At 43.6% G+C, this 25272-nt stretch overlaps 2 protein-coding genes across 2 annotated transcripts in view; one reads left to right on the plus strand and one right to left on the minus strand.

Moving 5' to 3' along the window:
• Positions 1-131: 131 nt before the first annotated feature.
• Positions 132-9033, minus strand: LOC115404676 (NXPE family member 3-like). The gene is made up of 6 exons (XM_030114079.1): positions 8833-9033; positions 7673-8149; positions 5434-5729; positions 1398-1456; positions 1095-1298; positions 132-685 (listed from the first exon to the last, which is right to left on the minus strand). The coding sequence occupies exons 1-6, from the start codon at positions 9031-9033 to the stop codon at positions 132-134; spliced, it is 1791 nt and encodes a 596-aa protein (XP_029969939.1).
• An 11950-nt stretch (positions 9034-20983) lies between these two features.
• The window catches only part of LOC115404137 (anoctamin-4-like), a 33679-nt gene continuing 29390 nt past the window's right edge, over positions 20984-25272 (plus strand). Inside the window, exons 1-2 of the mRNA XM_030113341.1 lie at positions 20984-21293; positions 22584-22658. Of these exons, the coding sequence (XP_029969201.1) occupies positions 21065-21293; positions 22584-22658 (304 nt within the window). The 5' untranslated portion in view covers positions 20984-21064. The remainder of the gene's footprint in view (positions 21294-22583; positions 22659-25272) is intronic.

Raw genomic sequence — 25272 nt, forward strand, 5'->3', positions numbered from 1 at the left:
TTGTCCCATTTTTCAGCATTAACAAGCACACCTTGTTTGATTTTGAAAAATCAAAATCACAGTTTTTGTACCATCCCACCTTCTCCTCTTCACTCAAGACTTGTGGTTCATAATAATAACCATGTCTGCATTTAACGGCCTTTTGCTGGACAGACGTATGATAAAAGCACATTGATCATGTTTTTAATGATGGGACGATCTGGGTGGAGGTTGTGTGGCAGGTTGTGAGCGAGAGTCATCTCCCAGGCGTCCACTAGATGAACGCCTGTACCTTTAAACACGGCTCGGAGCGCCTTATCACGCTGCATTGAGTACCAATCACTGTTGGTCAGCGTCTCATAGAGTGTCAGAGCTTTGAGGTTGGCAGTTCGGACAATGACCAGAGTCTCCGGAGCTCTGGCTAGCAGCTGTACGACCGCCCTTCGGATGCTCATCAACCGTCGGATGTAGACCTCCATGGGAAAAGTGCTGAAGTGTGACCATATGCCAAGAACTATGATGGTGTTGCTGCCTCCGATAACGCTATCCAGCTCGTTGGCTATGTAACGTAGCTCACCAATCGGAACGTTTCCAAAACGGATCGGAGGGCCATGGCAGCGAAATGTCACAATGATGTTGTTGGTGTAGTCCAAGGCCAAGAAGGGTCCAGACTGCTTTGAAGTGTGTAGGTTAAACTGTCTGATACCTGAGGTAAACACAAAGACAAATGGTTAAACAGGAGTCAAAATGATACCACAGAGGCCCCATAACCACTGAAAACACAATTTTCTGAGAACGATTTCTGGAACTTTTCAAATGCTACTACTGCACATGTGCACCATGACTGTCACAAATAGTTCTTCTACAAGTGTGAGTCGTTGAACGATAACAACAGTGGCAGCTTCCAGAGTGTCATGACTCAATTCTAGGACTTGGGAGGTTTATCGTTGAGAGTCACCAGAAATAGTAATCCAACTTGATTGTCTGTCCAAATGGATATGTCTTCCAATTGTAGTGTTGATAGCATATTGTTCTCTGTGTGCAGTTTCATTACAAAAACAAGAAACAACAACAACTCAGGACTCAACTAGAAAACTACTTGTTGTGTAACTCACCTGGCAGCCCTTGATTCAGATACTCAAACCACTGCCGGATGGTGGAGTCTCCATACATGTGGACCTGCTTGCCTTTAAGACACTGAGTCATCTGCTTGGCGTCGAACTCCCGAACTGCAGTTCCACTGAGTGATCTCCACACACCTTTGTAGTAAAAACCAGAAGGTCTCCACCTCCCACTGCTCATCGTTGAATTGAGTTCATCTATAAAAAATTCACAATAGAAAAACACATTACACTAAAAGAATCCATATTCTGCATTGTAGTTCTTTTATCAAATTGTTGGACCAAAGTCTAGATGACCTTGCACGAAGACATCAGATGGTCCAGAAGTCTGAATGGGGACTTTCATGTTGACGCCACTGAAGGAAAACACACATATTAGCTGCTAACAATAATATGAGGACAAAATTTCAAAAGAATAGCACTTTGGAAGCTAAAATATGAGAAAGATGAAAAGAAAGAGAATATTCTCAAAATGATGAGTTAAAAAAGTAGAATTTAATTTAGTGGAGAGCCACACTGATGAATAGTTGAGGAGGGAAGCTTTACTCATCTGCGATTCATGTTGCTAAATGGCACCATTTTTTTTTCCATCCAATATTGCCAGTTACTTTGTGCGAATACATACTGTACCTTCATTTTTACCATACGTTCATAATAATTCTTCACCACCGGCTTTTGAGCAAGTTTCTGAATGAGATTTTAGTTCTTTGGCATGTAGCATTTTCAAGCAATCAGAGGTTTGTCATTAAGGCATGATCAATTCCAAACATGACAGATTATACTGCTTATACTATTGGTGGTGTTACCACAGCAGCGAATTACCTTCCTGCACACATGACACGATGCAGTGTCTTGGTCTGAAGCTGTCAAATAAGTCCACTCAGCGCTTCTTTATCTGTCCACCTCGCTTTTCCTCACTCGCTGTCACTCTCTCTCTCTCTCCCTCTCCCTCACTGCTGAAGAGCAGAGGGAGGAGGGGAGGGGCGTGCCAGAGCAGGAAAAAAATACCAATCTCATCGTGCTGGTATCGATCCGATACCAATACTAACCTTGCTATCGATACTATCAATATTTGGATCGATCCACCCACCACTAGTGAGTACACAGACATTCATATGGACAGGTGACCAAGTTGAATAAATTCCTTGGTGGCAAGGTGCGGGAGTACATGAGATTATCTTTAGGACCTCTGGATTTGCAGGGACTGTCTTGGTTGACACTTCTCTGCAACATCTCGTGGCAGTCAAGGAGGGTTCCTCTGGACTGGAAGACTGGGGTGGTGGTTCCCCTTTTTAAAAAGGGGGACCAGAACATGTGTTCTAACTGTAGAAGGATTTCACTCCTCAGCCTCCCTAGGAAAGTCTATTCCAGGGTACTGGAGCGGAGGATTTGCTCGATAGTCGAACCTCAGATCCAGGAGAAACAATGTAGTTTTCGTTCTGGAAACACTGGCCCAATACTATAACCTCCATCAGCTAATAGAGGGTCCGAGGGAGTTTTTTCAACCAGTCCACGTGTGTTTTGTAGACTTGGAGAAGGCGTTCGACCGGGTCCCTTGCGGCACCTTGTGGGCGGTGCTTCGGGGGTATGGAGTCCACCCACTGATGCCAACCAGATGATGCAGTCGGGGTATCAAGCTGTCATGATTGTAAGTAGTGTAGCGCAAGCAACGGAAAACAGCAAGCCATGAGGAGATGAGTGGTCCACTTCTTTTTATTTTCTTGTGCAAAGAAAAAAATTGCAAAAAGTGCCAAAAAAGTGCATTGTAGGATTTTAAAGGAGCAAGGTTTCCCCAGCAGCAGCGTAGAATCCAGCTACCAGCTTCTACTGCCACTGGCTACAATGAACTACCACCACAACCACTCCTCAGTGAATGTCTTAAAGGGGCTGTATCATGCAAAATTCACTTTTTGTATGTTTTAACCTTGTTGTATACTTATGTACTCATCAAAAACACCCCCAAAGCATTTTTTTCCCTTCTTGCCTGTGTGTTTGAGCTTTCTTCGTTTTTCTGCTGCTCAAAGAGGCAGCCCCTCCCGTACCTGAGAAAACGGTCAGTTTTACCATATTGACATCACAAGGAGAAGATGGCTCCCCTGAGTTTTGAAAGAGAGAGGTTTTTTTAATCCAACGTCTCAAGGTTCCACCCTCCCTCTGCTTTTGTGAGCTACCAAGCCATGCCCCTTTAATTGTCCTTGCGCATTACCTTTGGGGTCAAAATGAGTGCCTCCGAGTCCTACAGCATCTTACATGTTTAGCTGTTTACAGTGGATGTTTAGCAGACAATGAATATATCTGAGGTAAGCGTAAAGTCCCTCTGGCTGCGCGCACACACTGATTGACAGCATGACAAAGCGGAAGTTACCTCCACCAAGGAGGTTATGTAATCACTGCAGTTTGTTGGTTGGTTGGTTGGTTTGTGAGCAACATTATGGAAAAAGTTATGGACGAATTGCAATGAAACTTTGTGGAAAGGTGGGCCTTGGGCTAACTTAGAATCCATTCAATTTTGGTGATGATCCGGATCACTGTCTGGATCCAGGAATCTTTTATTGTTGTTGGTGACTGATTTGAACTGTGGCGGAGGTCTGCGCTCTCTGGCTGGCAAATTCTAGTTATACAATGCTATAATGTACTTATAATGTGTTATGCAGGGGTGCTTGAAGTAAAGTGTTACCAAAAAAACTATCAAATCCAGGAGAATATGGACTGGGATTCATGACACTATGGATGCCACAATAACAATATTAACAACGCCATGTGCAGAACAATTATTTACTACAGATGTGCTGTGCATGTGCAGTTGCAGCATTTTTTGTTTGCTTTTTTAGTTTGGGCATTAAAGCTAGGGTTGGCGATCTTGGAAAACTAGCATGTAGCACGAATGTAGCATCTCCCAAGGCTCCGCCCAGCTCCCACCCCATTGGAGGAGCTCCGTTGGGAGCGGAGACGCGGAGACGTTTCGTGCGCGCGATGCGCGCGGCACTTCCGCGTCCAGTGCGTCCCTGGCGTAACCTGTCCTCGGCGCTTCGTTTCTTCGTTTTTCTTTATTTGCACTACGACAAGTTATGGCGCACTCACCGGTAAGTAAAGCCCCAAACATTCTTCTCCGCCATTCTGCAACGACGCTCCGTCCTTCTACGCGTGCACTGAACCAGGGTCAGTGCACGCATACATGTACGCGCAGGGGGCAGGTCGAACGGTGAAGGGATTTGATTGGTTTAAAAAAAGGTGTCCCGTCAAGACAATTGGTTGCTGTTTTTCCCGTTTTACTCCTGCTGTAGATAGCGGATATTTTCCAAACTACTTTAAGAACACGCTATGAATTGCTTCCCATCGGGTCATAAAGATCATTTTAACCAGTATTTAAAAAAATGTATCTCTTTCAAATCGCCAACCCTAGCTTTAACAAAAAGGGAGCCACACCTAATGACAAAGTTAGACTATCCAATCATCTGACGCATTCATGTGAGCCAGTTCAACAGCAGGGAGATAGAACCTGCAGTGTATGTCTATTTACTCCTATTTACCTCTATCAACAAACGACTTGCCAGGACTCTCTGCTCCTCTCTGTCATCCCTGTGTTCTGTATGTCTTTCTTCCCTCCTGTGTGCTTGTCTCTCTTTCACGCTCTTTCACCTCACTTCACTCCCTCAGCCTTTCCATTATCCCAATCTCCTGTCAGCTCCTCCTCCCTGAGTATGCATAAATGTGTAACTTCCTTGTCCACCTGTGCCAGATGATCTATTCAGTTCATGCACGCAGTCATCCTGCAATTCCTTGTGTTTTCTCCTTGTGTTCTTTGACTGCCTGGTTTTTGACTCTTTGCCAATACAACAATATTATACCTCTTTCCCACTGGCCAAAAAACCCATCTAAACCCACCAATAATCAGCTCCTCATGGCAGTGCGATAAGGTTTAAACGGCTCGCCTCCGATCAGCTTCAGTGGGAAAGGCAGACCCGGGTTGATGAGGTAATTTACGTGATGATGTCGACGTAGCATGCCTAGGTTAGCACGCTTGTTTTTGGATACAGCGTGAGATGTCCTTCATCAAGATAACCCAGCATTGGCAAGATAGCGAAATCAGAGAGTTTCTCTTGATCCGTGGGGAAGAGGAGATTCGCCGACAGGTAATGGGGACTGTGCTCCTCGACATTACCTCGCTGTGCTCCATCGTGCTGATGATGTCATCAACATGGGACATCATCAGCGCAGGAAAACGCAACCACGCAGCTCGCCTGCAAGCGATTCGAACCGGGTGTGCAGGCAGTGGGACAGAAGTCAATTGCCGATTGTTTGCTAGGTTCAGTGGGAAGGGGCTATTACTCACCTTACAAAGAGATTCACTTCGTTCGGCCTGAGTTTTCTTTTAAATCCTCCCATGGAGTGACTGATCCTGGCATCACAGCTGAGGTTCTCTGGCTTGTAGCAAAACCATGGCTCGCCCGTACGGACATCGGTGTAGTTGCACTGCAGTGCCTGGCTCGACCGCAGGCAGACGTTGCAGTTGGCGAAGAGATTCTTCGAACCCGAGCGGAAGAGGCTCTTGAAGTATATCCGATCGGGGTGTTCGCTGGTCTGCCTGCTCAGCACTTCAACTGCCTCACTGGAGTGAACCAGTGTCACCTGATGGGTAAAATTTTTCGCCATGAGTTAAACTGCATGACAGCGAAATATTCAAAATCCTGTGAAAAGTGAAATATGAAATATTCAGAACTGTTAACAGCTATATGCAGACCTTTGCGTTATTTCACTCAGTTGAAAGACCATTTTGTAGTCTGTATGAAACCAAATATTAATTATATCTTATGAAGGAAAAATTTTTAGAGAATCTCCATCTATTTTATGTTACTTTCTAATGTTCGTTTCAATTAAAACTAACTAATCATATTTTTCTGAGTTCCCCGGTCCCATCAGTCTGGTCCACAAGTTTCCCGTGTCCCTGACTCTTGCCTGTTCCCCATGTGTTCTTTGACTCCAAGTCTCTCTCTGCTCCTCCCTGTGTTCCAGCCCATGCTTGCTGTTCAGTGTGTCCTTCCCCTGTCTCTGTCCTCCAATTTTCTTTCCCCTTTTGATCCATCAGCCTCATGTGTTCCACCTGTGTGTCTCCCTGTTTAAGCCCTGCTTTCTTCATGTGCATTGTCTGTGTATGCAGTAGTGAATGTGTCAGTGCTCTCACCTGCGTGAGCTCTGTTTCTGTGTAAATCCGCTTTTGTTAAATGAGGTTTAATTCAACCCTGGATGCCTGCCTTTAAGTCCTCATGCAGCTAATGTGACAAATACAGTGAAATGTCAAAAACTATTGCAATTGTGCATGTTTGCACAAACACCCTGTCTCTGAGGTTTCTGCTAGTTTCTCCACAATGTTCTCAGTGTCTCGGTGTTGTTTTGTGTCCATTACTCTTAAGAAATTAGCATTTTTTAAGTGTGTTTTCTCCAAATTTTAACAATTTGCTTAGTCGGTTGTTGGGTTGGATTGGAGGCTTTTATGACTGATTTTGGCTGATGGGTTTTATGTGTGCCACCCCTGTCTTAAAGCTGTGCTACTCAATTTTTTTTTCTTGTTTTAGAGTAAATTTAGCTTTACTGTCATACAGTGTGATGTAATAGTAGTCATTTCGTTCAAGCACTGTCATCGGTGAGTTCTCTCAGCCTTATAAATAAGCATTTTACCCTGGCAAAACCCGGAAGACAAAGTCGCCTTCTCTTAGCACGCTCCGGGTCCTGATCCGCCAATCAAATTTCGAGGTGAGTAGGGGCGGGCTTAGCACAGGCAAAGCTAAGTATCAAATAAACTTTGATACTAAATAAAAACAGACTGACAATGTATGTGCCGCATTTTCTGTAAGGGTTAGATAAACTGTCTGGAGCAACGGGAAAGCTCCCTGAGTTTGCGTATTTCTTGTGCATGAAATGAGCACCGTGTGTGTGTGTGTGTGTGTGTGTGTGTGTGGGGGGGGGGGGGGGGGGGGGGGGGGGTTTGGACTGTAAGTTGATTCGCTGAATGTCATCAATCTCATGCACGCACACGGAGGAGGTGCCAGAGAGGGAGAGGGAGGGACTGTGTGAGAGTGGCGCGAAGAAGGGGACGTGGTTTACAGTTCAAATCCAGAGAATCAGGTAGTGTAGCTTTAAGGCCACGAATTTATCTCAAGAGCACAGGGAAAAAAAACCTGCTAAAGTTCACAGCTCACCCAAGGTGCTGGACATAGAGAGAGAGCAGCGTTACATCTAATTTCATGAATGACAAAAGTAAAAAGTTCTTGGAAACTTCACTTAAAGTAACTGAGTTGTAATTATTTTTATACAAGTTATCAGTTATTAATATGTTATAGCAAAACACAATGGATTTTTTAATCCATTTAAGTCATCTTGAAAGTTTGTCAAATTGAATGAAGCAGTTTAAAAAAACACACAAAAATGTCCTCAAAATATCTACAAATTCTATAAGATTTTGAACGGTCTAACATCTCATTTTGTTGCTTAACTTTATTTGCTGACCAGCCTTGGTGTAAGTGTGGCTACTATGTTAATAAGAGAAAACAACATCTACATCCCATCAGAGTTACCTCAATCTTTGCACTTCCATTCCAGAGTAGGGTGAACACAGCAGAGTAGGTTCCATTGAGGTGATCCACCACTTTTCCTGCCACACCAGCCTCAAGATCACGATTGTGAAGACTCGCCAGTAAAACGTCCCCCCCATAATTCTTGGGACAGCAGTGGCAGTCTTGTATTTGGATCAAGACTTCAAGCTGATCCCCAATGCGCCAGCTTCCTCCTCCTCTTCTTGGGAGAATGGTGAAACTGCCACAGGCTGGATGGCTGGTATTTGGCAAGGAAGAAAAATGTTTAATTGATGGATATTTAGGCCAAGCAATGGACTTAAGTATGAATTCTTCCTCAAGAGCCTCTTCAGGGGAAATCGGTCGAAAGCTGCACAAGCTGTGGTGGCTGGTGACACTTCTTGAGATGTTGGCAATGGGCTTGGATTTATTCTGGAACTGGTAGAAAGTTACTAATTGTGTGTGCCACAAATGACGAACCTTCAAAGAAAAACACAAGAAGACATGCTAAATATTTTTGTTATGTTGTGATGCATTTTGTACATTTTTTTTTCTTTTAAAGCACATAGGGCTCAGACAGAGAAATGTAAGAAATACGAGGGAGAACCGAAAAAAAAAACCAGACACTGGTCATAACGTTTCGTTTGTTTTATTTTAACAATTATTCAAAGCTGTCGCCTTCAAAGTAATCCCCGCTGGTTTGAATACACCGTTGCATCTGTGTTTTCCAGCTTTCAAAAGCGTTTGAAAACTCGTGTGTAAGGATGCCATGCAGAGCGTCTTTCGATTTTTTTTTTAACCTCCCCAACGTCCGCAAATCTCCACCCCTTCAGCTCTTTCTTCATTCTTGGGAAAAGACAAAAAATCACACAGTGCTTAGTCCAGCGAATTGGGCGGATGAGGCAGCAGGGTCATCCCGTTTTTTGCCAGGAACTGCATTACGCGCAGGGCCCGGTGCGCCGGCGCGTTATCGTGGTGCAGCCACCACTCGCCATCCCGCCAAAGCTCCGGATGCTTCTGCCTCACTGCTTCTCGGCGCCGCCTCAGGACTTGGATGTAGTGGTCCTAGTTCACAGACTGCCCGGTGGCACAAACTCGCTGTGTACTACCCTTTTTTGCGTTGAAAAAGCAGATCAGCATGGCATTTACCACATGGCATTTACCGCTGACTGGCGTGCTTTTTTCGGCCGAGGGGAGTCCGGGTGTTGCCACTGGCTCGACTGCTGCTTCGTTTCGGGATCGTAGGCATGACACCAGGTCTCATCCGCCATGATGACTTTGCCCTCTTCAAAGTGCTGGAGGATTTCCCGGCACACATCCACGTGGGCCGCCTTCTGCTCCGCAGTGAGGACGTGCGGAACCATCTTCGCTGCGACCCGCCGCAAGCCCAAATCCTGGGACAGGATCTCCTGACAGGAACTCCACGGAACCCCCGTCAAGGTGGACACCTCCCCGATCGTCCTTTGCCTGTCAGCCAAGACCACGGCTTCCACCTCGCGGATCTTTTCCTGCGTGCGTGAGGATGCGGGTCGTCTGGAGCGGGGCTGGTCTTCAATGGACATTTCGCCCCTTTTAAAGCACCCATACCACTCGTACACCTGCGTTCTCCCTAGGGCACCATCTTTATACGCCTCCTGGACCATGGTGAGTGTTTCTGAGGCAGTTTTTCCACGCAAAAAACAAAATCTGATGCTTGCGCGCTGATCGCATTTAGTGATGTGTTCTGCCATTTTGTGCTTTTCCGAAGAAGGGGTCCTGCTGTGTTGACGTCAGTGCTGTGTGTGCTTTCCCTGTGTAACTTTGTGAGACGATACTTTGCAGAGATCTGCACAAGAACATGCTGTAGCGAGATTGAACAACCAAAACTGTGAAATCATTCTTGTTTTAATTTTATAAACAAAGTCAGGTTTCTTTCCGGTACCCCCTCGTACCATCAAAGAGTGTCTTCACAACTGTGTTAAGAGAGAAAACTCAAGTAAAGGGATATCTCAATGTTTGAGGTGAATACGCTTTGTTTTTGCTTTTCCATTTCAGCAAAATTTCGCATTCATGTGGTAACACTTTGAAAAAGATGTCCATTTACACTGACATGACAGAAAAACTTTAATTAATGACGTTTTCATGTTGGGCCACTTGTAGTTGCTGTGGCTTGTTTTTGTCATGCTGAGTACATGAACATTCGTAGGAACAGACTACCAAGTTGGTCTGCTGTACCAGTTTACTCTCAACTATTAAACTACCAAGTCCCAGGAGAATAAGGACTTTGAGAATGGAAACAGGCAGGGCTGTGAGTCAGGCAAAAACATGCCAGGCCATTAGGTGGTGTTTCATTGACAACCGCTGGAAATACATGTCAATATCATAGCGCATGCCCTAGCTGCTGGTTCTTCCAGGTCTGACCCAACACCTCTGCCTAGTAGCCCTTCGTTATCTTTTTCGTGGTCGATCCAACATTACATGAAGCATTGTGTTCTCCATGTTGATTTGTTGTATCCGGTGGTACTGAAGGAGTGCAATATTTTGCTGTAAAAGCCGCAAAAGGCTTGCAGTCTTCAGCAGGACGTCTGTTACACTGCACAGCGCCATTGTTATTGTTGTTTACAGTGTTCTGTGCATGCGCATTTGTTACGACATAGCGCGATGACACAAGCGTATCAGGAAACGTTCCAAAATAGGAGTAATTACGGAGCCATGGATTCAACAGTTTTCAGATCTGTTCACCCTGGGACCTGGTTTCAAAAATGTTTGGTTTCAGGTCCACGGAATGCTGAATTTGTGTGGATGACAGGGTAAATTGATCAAATATTTTTGAGTTTTGGCCTGGATTCATCTTCGTGTGGATGGGTACTTAGTCTCTGGATGTGTCGGGATTGTTTCAGTTGCAACATTGCGTGGCAGTCGGGGGTAGTACCTCTGGACCAGCAGATGGGGATGATGGTTCCCTTTTTCAAAAAGTAGGACCAGAGGGTTTGCTCCAACTATAGGGGGATCACACTCTTCAGCCTCCTGAGGAAAGTTGATTCCAGGGTACTGGAGAGGAGCATTCCACCATGTCTGTTGTCGTACCTTATAGGGGGTGCATCAGAAGTACGGAGTCCAGGGCCCCTTCCTAAGGTTCATCTGGTCCCTGTATGATCAAAGTAGTAGTCTGGTCCACATTGCCAGCAGGAAGCGAACTTGTTCCTTGTGCATGTTGGGCTCCAGCAGGGCTGCCCTTTATCAGCAATTCTGTTTATAATATTGATGGACACAATATGTAGGTACAGAGTGGCAGGGACCGGTTTGGGGACTGCAGAATTTCATCTCTGCTTTTTGTAAAATATGTTGTTGTGTTGGCTTCATTGAACCGGGACCTGGATGAGGAGCTCAGTCACCAGGGAGGAGCTCGGTGTGGAGCTGCTACTCCTCCACACAGAGAGGAGGGAGTTGAAGTGGCTTGGGAATCTGTGTAGATGCCTCCCTGGGGGAGATGTTCCGTGCATGTCTCACAGAGAGGAGGCCCCGGCGAATCCATGGATTGATTGATGGATATACAAATAATTGCCGTTTTCAGTATCTTGCAATATGTTAGAAAATATAATTATTAAATCTCATACATGGGAATGCATTGCTGAATACACTGTCTTGCATGATATTTTCTGATGTGCTAGATTTTTGTTTCATGAGGGTAGTAGGCTGATCACTGTGCAATTTGACACTATTACAATAGTATATATACAATATAATACAAGAGAATGGGGAGACATTATCGGGCAGACAAATGTTTTTAATTGTTGCTGAAGGGGGTATTGGAAAATATCCCTTCCACTCCACCCAGTAAATCGCATTCTGGTTAATGAAACATTCAACAGTTCATATTTGGTCACCTACTTGTTTTTGCACTGAAGAAAATTCTCACCTCTATGATGTCCGTGCAGAACAGCATGAAGATCAGAACACCCACAATCAAGAACAGGAAGATGCAGCCGTACTTTTGGGAGTAAAATATGCTGACTTTTTGTCTTTGAGAAGGTCTGACCTCCATGACGGGTGGTCTCTGGGTCCAGTGGAGTACTCTGACCACTTCAGCTGGTGCAGGACAAGAAGATGAAAACAAACCCAAAAAAAAAAAAAAAAAAAAAAAACTCACAATACAAGCAATGTAGCAGACTTTATAATTTCAACAACCTGGAATATCTCTTACTAGTCATCTGACAACCAAGACAAGCACTCCTTACAAGGTAATGCCAATATTTGAATTATTTGGGCTATTTGAGCTTTGGGTAATCTCGAACAACATTCTGCAATGTTCTCAAAGACTGGACCCAATGAGCCAAACACAGTAACATTCACAAAAATCTACTTTTACACTTTTCCATCCAATAGTCAAAAAATTTAGCGTAGATTATGTTTTGTTTGATTGTTTTGGAGGTCCAAGAAGGATTTCATATATAAACCAATTGCATGCTTTTGTGTCTCTGGAGTAAGAGAAAATTACTTGTTTTTTTTCTTTCAAAGATTAGTTAAAAGTGACTTTTTTTAACTAAGTGATGGTTTAAAAAGTCTATATATAATATGTAATTTCTCCACAACTCATGCAAAAAACTAAAAGAGAAATTAAACACAATTACAGAAATATGAGTCTTGAAATCTACAACATGAAACTAACATGAAAAAATGTCTTACCTTAGAACAAGTTCTTTAGGACTGAGCAGATTTAGGTTTGATAAAATGTTTACACCATCCTGCTTCGGATATGCAGCAAAGAAGCCAGAGTCAAGCTGACAGAGAAAACCTGCACCTCATTAATACTGCTACAGTAACATGACTGTGTAGCATGAGTGCAACTGTGAAAAGAAAAAGTAGACAAACACTGATTGAGGCGTTGGCAGGTTAAATTAATGTATGTGTGTGTGTGTGTGTGTGTGTGTGTGTGTGTGTGTGTGTGTGTGTGTGTGTGTGTGTGTGTGTTTTACAGGTGTATAGGTAGCAGGTCACTTTGAAGAATGAACATGTTTTTATTGTCTTCTTGATTGTGTACATTGAGATTCGCCCACAAATGTAATGTGTGTTATAAATAAAATCCATTCTTATTATTATTATTAATGACACGTTTCCCTTATACCCACAATTTGCATTCAAGAATGTTAAAACTGTTTGTCCAGTCAGGTGGAGTCCTGTTTGTAGTTTTACTGTATTATGTGGAGACAAATTGCTCTTCACATCCATCATCCAAGAAGAGAAAGAGTGCTGTTCAAATACTTCTGCTGCAGACCAAAATGTGACATGTTTACAGTCTCAGAGTTCAGGGCATTGAAAATCACTAAAAAAAGAGTGATTTCACAGTGTCATTCTGAGAGAGTGTGAGCCCCACCCAGAGTGAAGCTTATGCCTCATACATGTTCATGACGCCACTTTTGAAAGGTGTTAAATATTTGTTCAGTTTGTTCATTTCATTGTGAGGACCTAATAAAAACACTAAGCATTCACATTTTAAAAGAACATGTCCTCCAACCTGGTGTTTTTTTTGCAAGCAACACTTTAGAATCCACTCCCTGTAACCCGATGACATTAGCCTGCAGCTATCCAGAAATAAAGGCACAAGCCAAAGTGCATTAATCTGGATCAGGTGATAAGATCCACACCTGATGTCACGTCCAGTTTTCTCATTGTTCTGATAAGTACACATAAAATGTGCCTCAACAGGTTGATAGAAAAAAAAACTGAAACACCACCATCATAAACAGCATAAGTAAGCTCAATCAAATATTTCAAATTAAAGATCTCTGTTCCATACAAAACACCAATTTTATAAAATGTTTGTAATGACTTACATTGTTTGATTTGTGAAATATGTTAATAGTTATTATTCATTTAACTCTAACAATTAACTTTCCCTCAGACTGTGTTATATTACTCTGTACAGTTTATCTTTCGATTACCAGAAAAATGTTGCCATTTCGACTTTTGTTTTAGAAGACGTCTGTGCATGCTGTTTTTAACACGTTTATGAAATTTTATTTTATAAGAAAGTTTTGTACTTGAACACAAAAATGCTTTTCTTTTTCTTTTTTTTTTTTTTTTTTTTTAAATAAAGCATTTGAATCACACCTGTAAAAAGAATACAAATTTACTGGTCATTCAACCTGCTCCTGTGACACCAGTGTGAAGTTTCTTTTGTTAAACTCAAGTACTCTGGTAGAAAAACACAAAAATCACACAGTACAACCTGACAAAATTAAAACCAACATTTCATTTTCAAGATCAGTGAGGTAAGAAGAAGAATATAGAGTGTTACCTTGGCTTAACATGGTGGAAAACAAAACAATTAAATCCAAGAGTTTTTAGAATTTGGTTGAACTTCAGGTGGAAGAAGAGACAGAATGGAGGTAGACTCAGAGAGCAGCGCTGAAACAACTCTCCTCTGCCATAAAAGCAGGGGACAGTGTGGTAACATGAGCCACTTTTTACATAATTATGTTGTCCTGGAGGTAAGGAAAAATGACAAAGAAATAGAATTGTATGGAATACAGTAGTCTCCTATCAGAATGCTTGCCCCAGGTCAGGGGGAAGTTGAACCTAGTGGTTGGGTAAGTTAGTCTGACCCTCTGTGTTTTACAGTTGTTGTTTTTTTTAACTGCTGAAACACATTGCACATAATGTCCCTCCATTTTCTCTAAACACAACACACCTTTTTCAAGCTGCATATACAAGAACCACACCTTTGTTTTTAAAAAATAAAACCTTAACATCAAAACAAGCAAAAAAAAACAAACACCTTATGCATCATTGCACACTGCAGGGATCTCAAGTCTCACACACACACACACACACACACATTTCAGCCCATTCACACACCCCACGCCACACCTGACATTTCAAATAAATAACTTCCTCGTCAATAACATTAAAAAATAATTCTAATGTTGCATGACTGTAACAACCTTCGCGTTTGCATTTGTCAGCAGCCACACAACCTGTTGCGGCGTGAGGCGCCCTGTTTTTTTTAGAGACGCCCTCCAAAATTGCATTAATATATAATTCACTATATTTAATATTCCTGTCTTAAAGACAGTTATTGTAATAAATTAGTGATTGAAGACAGCTGCTATGTTAACACCAGGCTGCTACTGTGAGGTATTTCATAATTTTTTTTTTCTTTCAGTTTAGTGGAGCAGTAGATAAACTGGGCTTTTAAACCACCAAATTTCTTAATTCTTTTTTTTTTTTTTTTTTTTTTTTTTTTTTTGAAGATGTGATTTGTTGAACATAATTAAAAAAAATTTCAGCAATTATTCAAAGTTTCATGGCCACTCAGAGCTTTGCGGTCAATCTTGCTGGATCGGGCCACAGGACCGGGACAAGGTACCTTTCGTTAGTTTGATTTCCTGTCAAACTGACATAATCAGATTCCATTAAACAGTTCATTTTCTCTTTTCTCATTCTAGGTCCGTGAGGGACCATTCTACTCTGTTTTTTTTTTTTTTTTTTCGTTTTTCTGTTCTGATTGCCAAAACGGATTTTCCACTCGTTATTTCCTGTTTGACAGGTGGGCGGGGCTTACGCCGCTTTTTTCAAAGTACAAGTGTTCTCAACACAGCAGTAAATGTCTGACTGCTGCTCCATTCTCCTGTCAGGACTGTAAATACCTCATAGTAGTTATATTACTACTACACACACATCATTCATCTGTGCTTTACTGCTCTTTGGTTCTAATTGTTGGACTCTAAACTGCATTTTTTCACCTCACGACTTCATGAAAGTAGTAAAAAAAAAGACCAGCAGGGGTCGCCCTGTACTGATCTCCTCATCACTCTGAATGTATACACTTAAAAATAATCAACAGAAATATGGATATGCTGAAAAAAAAAAACATCTTATGTGGTTATTTCTAATTGATCCAGCCTTCACTGGACTGTAGCCTCATCATCTGTGATCAGTGGAGTAACACAGGAGTTATGCAGATTATTGTTATATTATCATTTTCAAGACAACAGCAGGCTTCAATACACATTTCAAACGGTACTTCTGACAGAGAAGCATTATAATTCATTTCCACATATGACATGAACACTGAAACTGGAGCCATTACAGTCAGAATGGTCTTATTGTTATTATACAGTTGGAGAGTTTCTCTTTTCCAGTGCATGCACAACAAATATAACAATATAACAAATATACAATATAAATATCACAAAGGATTAATATTTTTTTTTTTAATGTGAAAGAACTTTAAAGAACAATGTAAAAAAGTGGATTGCACACTTTAGTATGACTGTATTGTACAGGGTGAATGGATATGACTTAGTAAACAGCAGCAGAGACAGAACTGCATTATATTGTTGGGCAGTTGTTTCAGGTGAAAGTTTAGGACGGCGATGGCTCTAGGAAAGAAGCAGTTTTGGAGTCTGTTCTCACTTTAATACATCTGTAAAGCCTCTCAGAGGACAGCAGATCAACAAGCTGAGAACTGGCTGTGATCTGTCCTTGATGAGGTTCTGAGTTCCGCTGAGGCACCAGGAACAGTCGCAATGAGGGAGGGGAGGGGACAGCCAGCAGTCCAATTTTACTGATATATGCCATAGATTTTTTAGAATATACAGTCACGTTAACCCAGATTACCAATATTTTTGCTTAGAAATTAATAAATCAGAGACCCCATGTGACCAAAGACCAAAACCAACCATGAACCCAACCGAGATGAACAGTTCCTCAAATCCTCACCAGGTCAAATTGTCTCTTTTAACCAAGTTGAAACTAAGAAAAGGCCAGTTGGTCCTGTTTGCAATGCTGTCAACAAAACAAATGGTGCACACTTTGAGAAAAGGAAAATATAAAACATGCTTTGTCTTATTTCACCATAAGCAAAGGGAAAGTGAGCACAGGACAATCAACTGTGCAAGCATGTCCTAAATGGTAAATAGACTGCTGCAGTTAGCACTTTACACTGCATTATCACATTTACCCAATTTCCGCACACATTCACACACCAGTGGAACAGCGGCCACGCAAGGGAGTCAGTCCCTCCACTGGGAGCAGTTCAGGCAGGGGTGCCCAATCCTGTTTCTGTTCTCCCCCTGCTTCACCACACCTGAATGTAATGATTCTGTCATTGCCAAGCGCCTTAAGGCCTCCACACACTACAGGATGATCGGGCCGAATTTTGCCCCGATCTTCTCCTCCCGATCGATGTCGACAGGGTCCGATTGTTGGGGGTATGCAAATGAGTTCGGATCCTATCTTCGTGTAGTGTGCGGTGTGTTCCGAGAGATTTTTTTTTCCTCTCGGGAGGCGTCGGAAGGGGAGATCGTAGATAATGAACATGTTTAATATTTCCTATCGTAAATCCTGTGGTGTGTGGTGCGCTCCGAGAGGAGCCGATCAGCTCGGAGTAGACCTGTCCACACCTTCGGAATAAAGTTCCCTGATTGGCTGAACAGCTCCGTCTCACCAAGGTGCCACTGATTAAAAAAATTCATTCACAGCTGTCAGAGCTGGATGAATATATGTCTGTGAAATATATTCACTATATATGACAGTGAAACAGAAAAGCCAGAGCTCCTAAATTTAGCCGTGCAGAAAGTGATTGTTAATCCTATTGCTCCTGGATTAACTGCATTTCCTCAATCCAGATCACTGTACTGAAGGAGTGATACCGATGTGAATGAATGAAGTGAGGGAATGTATGAGTTCTCCGCTTATTATTGAAAGTGGAGATGAATGTAAAAACAGCAATGAAGGGAAACAGCACAAAGTTACTGATGGACTACGCGAGATTTGGAGGAGTGAGGAGCCGATTCTCGGCTGAAGAATCTGCTCGTGTGTGGTCTGCTCCAGAGCGACACCACACACTAGAAGATCAGGAGAGGAAGATCGGGTGCGATCTGTCCTCTGTTGAAAAATCCTGTAGTGTGTGGTGGCCTTAATAAAATCCAGTGATGAGCCTGTCATTATATTCAGGAGTGTTGAAGCAGGCAGAAAAACATGCTGGATAGGCGCTCTCCAGGAACAGGATTGTTCACCCTGAGTTAGGAGTTCGGTGTCTTGCCTAAGGACACTTCGGCAAGTTACCAGAAGTGCCCTGGCAAAGTAGCAAGATGCCTGAAGTGCTACGGCAAGCTGTCATGGCCACAATTTGCACTTGACCTGCTGCACATTTTAGAAGAAAATTTAGAAACAAATAACTTATTTTCTGGTTTCACACCGCCCCTCCGCTGAAGTGCTCTGGCACCCCCAGAAGAGATGCTCCTCACATGTTGAAAACCTCTGCCGTAGCATATTTGTATCATGGATGAGGCACACTGCACCTCATTAATCTCCAACCGTTACAGTAATTTCCTCCTTCAGATATTTGAACACTAGGCAAGCAGTTGTTTTCTTAGTCAGTGTAGATGTGGGGTACTATCGGTCTGTGTAGCACTAAGGTGCCAACCTCCACTGGTAAAAAAATGAAGATAATGCAAAACTGCAGAAAAACTGTAATATCGGGGAAATTCCAGCAGGGGGCGATGATGTTTCAAAAAGATCCTGGGTCTCATTGGAACCCATTCTAAGATGCAGATTTTAAGAGTGCAAATAAACATATAAGGCGCCCGGATTCAGAACATGTTCAACAGAAAAATCAACTGCGCAAGCATGTACTAGTAGTACTTTATGGACAAATGAAAATTGTGCAAAGAAAAACTTGTGCTTGAGCAGTCAAAAATCTATTCTGGTTTCAGTTTCTTACAATGCACACCGACAGATTCTTCTTCTGTCAAGTCTTCTTCAACTAATCACAGGACGTGTTGTGCCGTGTGATGTGACCGGGGAGGCTGGGGCAGGATCTGAATGTGCTGGAATCTGAGCAGGACAGACCCGGAGCTTCCCGGGAGAGGGAGTTCCGAGCTCGGGTTGGACTGAACTGCTCTGGCAAGTCCAGCAGAACCAGCGTGTCCTGGAGAGTTTCAGACAAGCCCATACTCGGCACAGATATTTCTGTGTACTATGCTAGCAACCTGGTTATCGTGTTCCATGTCATCACGGTGCAGCGTGGAAGGATTCAAAAGCAGGCAGCAGAGGGTGAGTTGCAACTCTTTACTTAGGAAGACACGAGGAGCTGGACAGATGCTGAAGACCCTGGGAATCACAACGGTCGAACAGATGCTGAAGACACGAGGTCATTACCGGGGGCTAGGTCCCTTTCGGAGAGAAGTGAGAGAGGAGCTGCCGTGGCCGGCGGTGAAGCGTGAGCCGGGTGAAGCGCTGCCACTGCCGTTATGGGTGCCGAAAAAGCTGGGACCAGCTGAAGATCCAAAGGCTGAAGATCCAGGACCAGCTACGTTGAATCTACAGACCTGGAGCTCCATGACCCACTGCATAGAAAGCTGCAGACTGAGAGCTGGCGGGGAGCTGGCAGGCCCAGCCAGTCCGGTACAACACGAGAGGCAGTGGAGCACCACCACCATCGGGAGGCACACTGGAGCAGCCGGTCTTCATTTCCATTTTCAGTTGTTAATTTAAAAGAAACTTTACGTCAAATTTAACTTAAATCAGCAGATTGAACTTTTCAGATAAACTCTTCACGATTATTCTGTTCTCACATTTGCAAATGATAAGAAGCCCAATGTTCCGTAAACTGAACTGGCTTAATGAACCTGTTTACCGCCTCATATCGACACGTGATCCTCTGAATGATCCTCTGCTTCTCGTCATGATAACGTAAAACGGGCAGGTTTTACTCCTCTCCAGCCATTCACAGTATTTTTATTTTCCTTAATTATGCTTCATATTGTTGGAAACATGCACCACAAGATAAAAAAAATTGGTAAGAGTATGATATTTTATGAGGCATGAACTCCTGATAAGATCTCATCCTGATCTGTCTGGCGTCAGTCAGACCGAGTCAGATGATAATATGACATGAAGAGATTGAACATGCTTGTCATAAAGAAAGTCTGAGGAGTGAGGAGTCAACCTCAGTGGACAATACAGGGAACAGCATCCAGGTTGATCAAATCCATGGACTTTATTCATGGAAACTGAAGAATTTTTTACATATGGTAACCTGATTAGTAAACAAATCTGAGAACCAGAGAGACATAAAGTATAACATATAATTCAGGATGAATGTTCCATTGTAATGCAGTGGCCTTAAACTCATTGTACTCTTTATTTTCTGTGAGCCACTGCTGTTATTCTTCATTGTGCAGAACACAGAGGTTTATAGCTGGAGAGACATTAAAACCACCTTTTCATTGCCCCGACTCATAAGAAAATAGAGAAGCACACTGCAAATACAAGCAAATCATCAAGCTATTCTACGCATGGCATATTTAGAAGTACGACCCCAGATGATTTAAGGCCAAACACACAGAAGCTGACACGCTGCTTTATTACTGGGAGGCAGAACGGTCCTCGCTCAGCTGATTCTCAGCTTCTCTTAGCTTGCAAATGTGGAGCAGCATAAAGGGTTTCAGAGGGAGCTGAGCTATTATCTGACAGATCTGGGATGTTTCCCTGGAGCCAGAGGGACTTCCTCCAGTAAAGTGTTTTCTCCCTTCAAGTCTCTGAGCGTGCTCAGTAGTGGACTGCTTGTTATTTAACAGTGGAGTCAAACATAGGGGCTGGGAACCAGAAAGTGTCCGCCTGAGGGTCCAGTCCGGTTCGGTCTGCGCGATGACCACAAATATGGAAAAAGAAAACTTTTCAGGAAGCAACTGTTTTTTTATAATGTGTCCAGAATGAATCACGATAAAAGAAGCTGCTATAACAAAACATCCAGTGAAAGAAAGCTGCTTAATTTCTAACTAATTAACTAACTAACTAACTAACTCAGGCCCCATTTTCACAACATTTTCAAGTGAAAACATAAAACTTTTGTTCCATTTTGTATGTTTGTTTACATGACAACAGTGCTGGAAACAAGGGAAACAACGTTTCTGAAATGCTGCTACGGAACTATTATTATTATTATCATTATCATTATCATTATTATTATTATTATTATTATTATTATTATTATTATTATTATTATTATTTTTGCACATTTATCAGTGAAGGGCAAGTTTTTAGGATTCATATAAACAACAGATAAATGGAAAATAAGGGAGCACATAGGCAATAGGCAGAATCTACTTTTGCACATCTTCAAAAGCTTAATATAAAGCTGTGACAGTGAAGTGGAAGTGACACTGATGCCTCATCACCCACGCGGAGCAGCCACGCCCGCAGCCGCGCGTAAAGCCCGCAGCAGCAGCCGCCGCGGCACGGACCGGGGGGAGCGGATGGATGAGCTGAAGGGAGCCGCAGAGGGCTGGCTGTCACTGTGATTAGAGGTAGGTGTGCAGTGGGTGGAGTTACGGACCCTGAAGTATCGGAGAAGTTGTCTCCTTCGCACGCAGGAGCCGTGCGTAATGAGCGCAGCCGGAGAGGACGATGCTGGATCATGAAGCGGGGCCATCGGACATGCGACTGGTCCACCAGATCGGCACCGCCATGAAGATCCAGGCCGGGGGGGAGCATCTGGGCTGCAGCAAGGTGGGAGACAACCAGGACAGCCAGGTCGTCTGTTTGCAGTGTCAGGATGAGGCGATGCGGGTTTGTCCGGGAAGTCCACGCAGTCCGCGGCGCGCCATCGCCACGCGCCTCTCCTCCGGGTCCGCAGGTAAAGCATGCAGCGCGAGGACAGGGAAAGAGGCAGCATGCACGCATCAGGAACGACACAGCTGCTTTTCTGGATAATATAAGCTATAATGAGGGTGTGGCGCTCCAGATGATTGATTTTTACAGATCAAGGCTCACAGAAGTGACTGAAGGCATCCCGCTTTCTGTTTGTGATCAATTACAGCTGAGCAGCCTGGAGAGTTCTGTTTTAGAATCTCTTACGTTGTCCACCACAATGTTAAAGAAAGAAATAAACATTTGTAATTCGATATTTTCTCTCTACACACCAGTGTTTTTTTTTAAATAACGACCACAAGATGAATGAAAAGATGTTCACTGCATTGCAGTAGGTAAATAAGTTAAAGTTTCATGTGATGACACATTATAGGTGTGGAGGGGATCCACTCAGAAGATCAACGTGCTGACTGGCAAATAGCTTTGGAGAACAAATGATACCTGCAGCTTTATCTCCAAACTCTGTCCCAGGCAGCCTGAAGTGCTGGGAGCCGGTGATGAATCACCGCGCGGCGCTGCAGGCTCTCCTCTGATGCAGCCGGAGCTCTTAGATTAGTGCATGAGGACACATTTCTGAGTGCTGAGGAGGTCTGTAACCTTTGTCACCTTTACAGTGTGTGAATAAACAGCTGATGATGTTTCTTTTGATGATTGTAATGTAATGTGAATATTGAATCACACTGATTAACTGAACTCCATTCCTTTCATGAAGCTCTACTTTCTGCAAGTGTGAAGTGGCTGATTTGATTTGGCAGAGCCCCACACACACACACACACACACACACACACACACATACCGCCGGCCTACAGCGGCTCCTCAGACTTGCAGACGTGTCCAGATGAGGTGACGAACGCGCTCCTTCAGCACTTCAGGCGTCATTCCTTTCACATTAAGGGAGTGCGTGACGGTTTCTCCTCCGGTCCGTCCTGCAGGTTTATGAGCTCGTTCTCCACATCCAGGGTTATGAGTTTTATTCGCAGCCTTCTTCCACAGTGGATGATTTCATTCTCTCTCTATATGAGCCGGTACACTGAGGTACTAAAGCTGCTGCACTCATGGGCTTTATCTCTTAACTATGCCAAGGTCAAAAGACTTTTTGTAGCTCAGTGTGAATCAGGACACTAACACTGCACGATTAGGACGTTCTTTCCCGTAATGCTGCAGGGGCATGGTCATTATGTTTCTTTAATCACCTTGTTGAGCACATTTGAAAACTTTCATGGCACTTTGAGGCTCAGGTGAAACTTTTCCCCTCTTCCCTCCCTCCTGCTGCAGACCGAGAGCCGAGCAGCAGCAGCTACAATGTCTCCTCAGGAACCTTCTACAGCTGCGTCAGTCAGATCACCATCGGTGAGTGACCTTGTTCAAGAAGCCGTTACTTCCCTGAATTCTCCCTCCTTCAGCTGTTTGATACCAAAATATCTCAGGTTATATCAGGCCACAGACACATCTGTGCAACCTTCACACGGCAGCAGGCAGAAGGGCAATGCACTGCCACACCGTGAAACTACACAGGGAAAGCAACTTTATTACACTGGAATGGATATTGTGGAAATCATATAATGCATTGAAAGGTTTCATCTGTTTTCAAAAAGTTAAGTTGTCATGTAAACGGACACCCAAAACATCTCAGTTCCTGAGAGGCTTCGTTCACACTGCAGGCAAATGTGACTCAGCTCTGACTGTCTGCTCACAGTGACTCGTATCTGATCTGTCCTGTGATCGTGTGAACGTCACAATTTTGAGTTTTCACTCCAGAGCCAGGCCTCGTTCATATGTGGTTCCAGATCAGCGTCTTTTCACTCAATCTCCTTCCTTCACTCATGATTTTCTCCAAATGATGTCGGCTCCTATTGGACAACCACTTGAAAATTGATATACATGCACTGACCTGTGTGGGGTTCACATTCACTCCTGTGAACAGCGTGCTGGGCGTGAGTGGCGGCTGGCTCAGACGCCGCCCTCTGTTACTCAGAAGCAGAAGAAAAGAGCTGAATAAACTCCAGTACTAAATGAAAATACATCAACAATATACGTGACCCTTTTCAGTAAATAAACTGCAATAAAAGAGCAGATAAACAGCTGAAACATCCCGAGGAGGCGGGACTGAGTAGCGATTCCACCAATCAGTGATTAATGATATGAATGAATGAATGAATGAATGAATGAATGAATGAATGAATGAATGAATGACCTGGAATTAAACCAGCCAGTTCCATTTGATGGCTGCAGCTTTGGACGAATTTAAGGTCGTGAAAGGTCAGAGGTGCTTTTGGTTAAAATGTCACAGAGTGAAGCTGAAGTCAAAATCAGTCTGCGAGTTGAGGAGCTGTCAGTCCAGACCTGGTGATCTGACATGTTCCTGGTGTGTGTGTGTGTGTGTGTGTGTGTGTGTTGTTGGTGTGTGACAGTGAGGGGTTCACCCCAGGCTGCTGCTGCTGCATGCAGGTGTTCCTCTCCTTCTGTACCTACTGAAAAAAAAAACAACAAACTGAACTAATGAAGTGCTGAGGGAGAGCTGCGGACCGCCGAGACTCACTCTGTTGGTTTTACAAAGGAAAAGATCTATAGCGCGTTCCGCACTCCGACATCAGAGAGAGCCGGTGTGCTGCCTGTGATTTAAAAGCCCTGGCCTTTGTTTGAGAGGAAAACACAAGTCAGCATCGCTGTAGGTTCCTAACATCGATCGTATTCCTGCATCAATTCAAGTCTTCTTCTTTGTAGCGGGTTTTTCCAGCAGATGGTCAGACGGCTGTGATCTTTAAGGTTCAGTCAGGTTTTATGGCGTGAACGCGTGAACGTATTTCTTTTTCAGCATGTTGCTGTTTGAACTTTTCTGAGATGAAAATGTTAAAGAGAAATGCAGATTGTTAAAGGTTCTTTTCTTTGCGTTGATTTTTCAGTTTGACTGAAGGAAAATTGGACAGAAGGAAGCTGCTTATGGTCATTCCCTGAGAGTGACTCTTTCATGTGATTGTTGAAACATCTGATTGTGGTTGCTTCCTTCCCTGTGTTCGATCATGTTTAGGAAGCTCAAGCTAGACCTCATAACACAACGGGCAACGGAAACTTTTTGTGCACATGAGTTGTATGAACTCCACATTTTTATGGTTGGGTTGCTGCAGTAAGAACAAATGGAACTTTTCTGAGTGATCCTCAAGGAGACAAATTAATCTGATCAAACTTTCTGATTAATTTTAAGACTCCAAATGGGTGTGGGATTTAAAAGACGATATTGTTTTTGATCCTGCCCATTTATTTTTGACCAGAATGAGATCAAAAAAACAAAAGTTTGAGATTTTTGCTATTCTGTGAGTGAGATTCAATATTAAGGGGATTCGAGAGGAACTGATCTCTCTATTCTCTCATAAATGCCAAAATTGTTTAAGTTTTACAATGTGCTGAATTCTTTTGCAAAGTCTGCTGAAATGATGAAGTGTAAAGCCGTTGGCGTCCCGTCCAGGTGGTTTTCCGTCGGCTCGCAGCCTCCAGGTTGTTTCTCGGCCCAGATTCCTGCACCTGCGTTTGTTTCCCTTCCTGGGAGTGCGTCGGGCCGTTCATCTGGGCCCGGCGCTCCTCAGAGAGCCACAGCGGCACTTTTTTTCTGATGACTGCGACATGGATATTGCTTAGGACACACTATGTCCCGCGCATCGTGAGTTTTGGAGGTCGTTCAGATGCTCGCCAGGTGTGGATTACAGCGCCGCCTCATTCATTTCAGGTGACTTTTATGGGAGGCTGAGAGCAGCAGACGTTGATGATTTAGTTTGAGAAGCAGAGGAACGAGCTGTAATGGGTCCAAGCAACATTTCCAAACTTCTTAGAGGTGACTGGAGTGTCATTGAATGCATCACCAGCTGTTTCGGTGCCCACAGACTGTGCTACATGTAGTTTCTCCCACTGGGATAGAAACACACACAACGCATCGTCCATTCAGCAGCTGCTCTTCCTCCGGGTCCGGGAT

This window comes from Salarias fasciatus, chromosome 17 (genome assembly GCF_902148845.1).
Source record: "Salarias fasciatus chromosome 17, fSalaFa1.1, whole genome shotgun sequence".
Lineage (NCBI taxonomy): Eukaryota > Metazoa > Chordata > Actinopteri > Blenniiformes > Blenniidae > Salarias > Salarias fasciatus.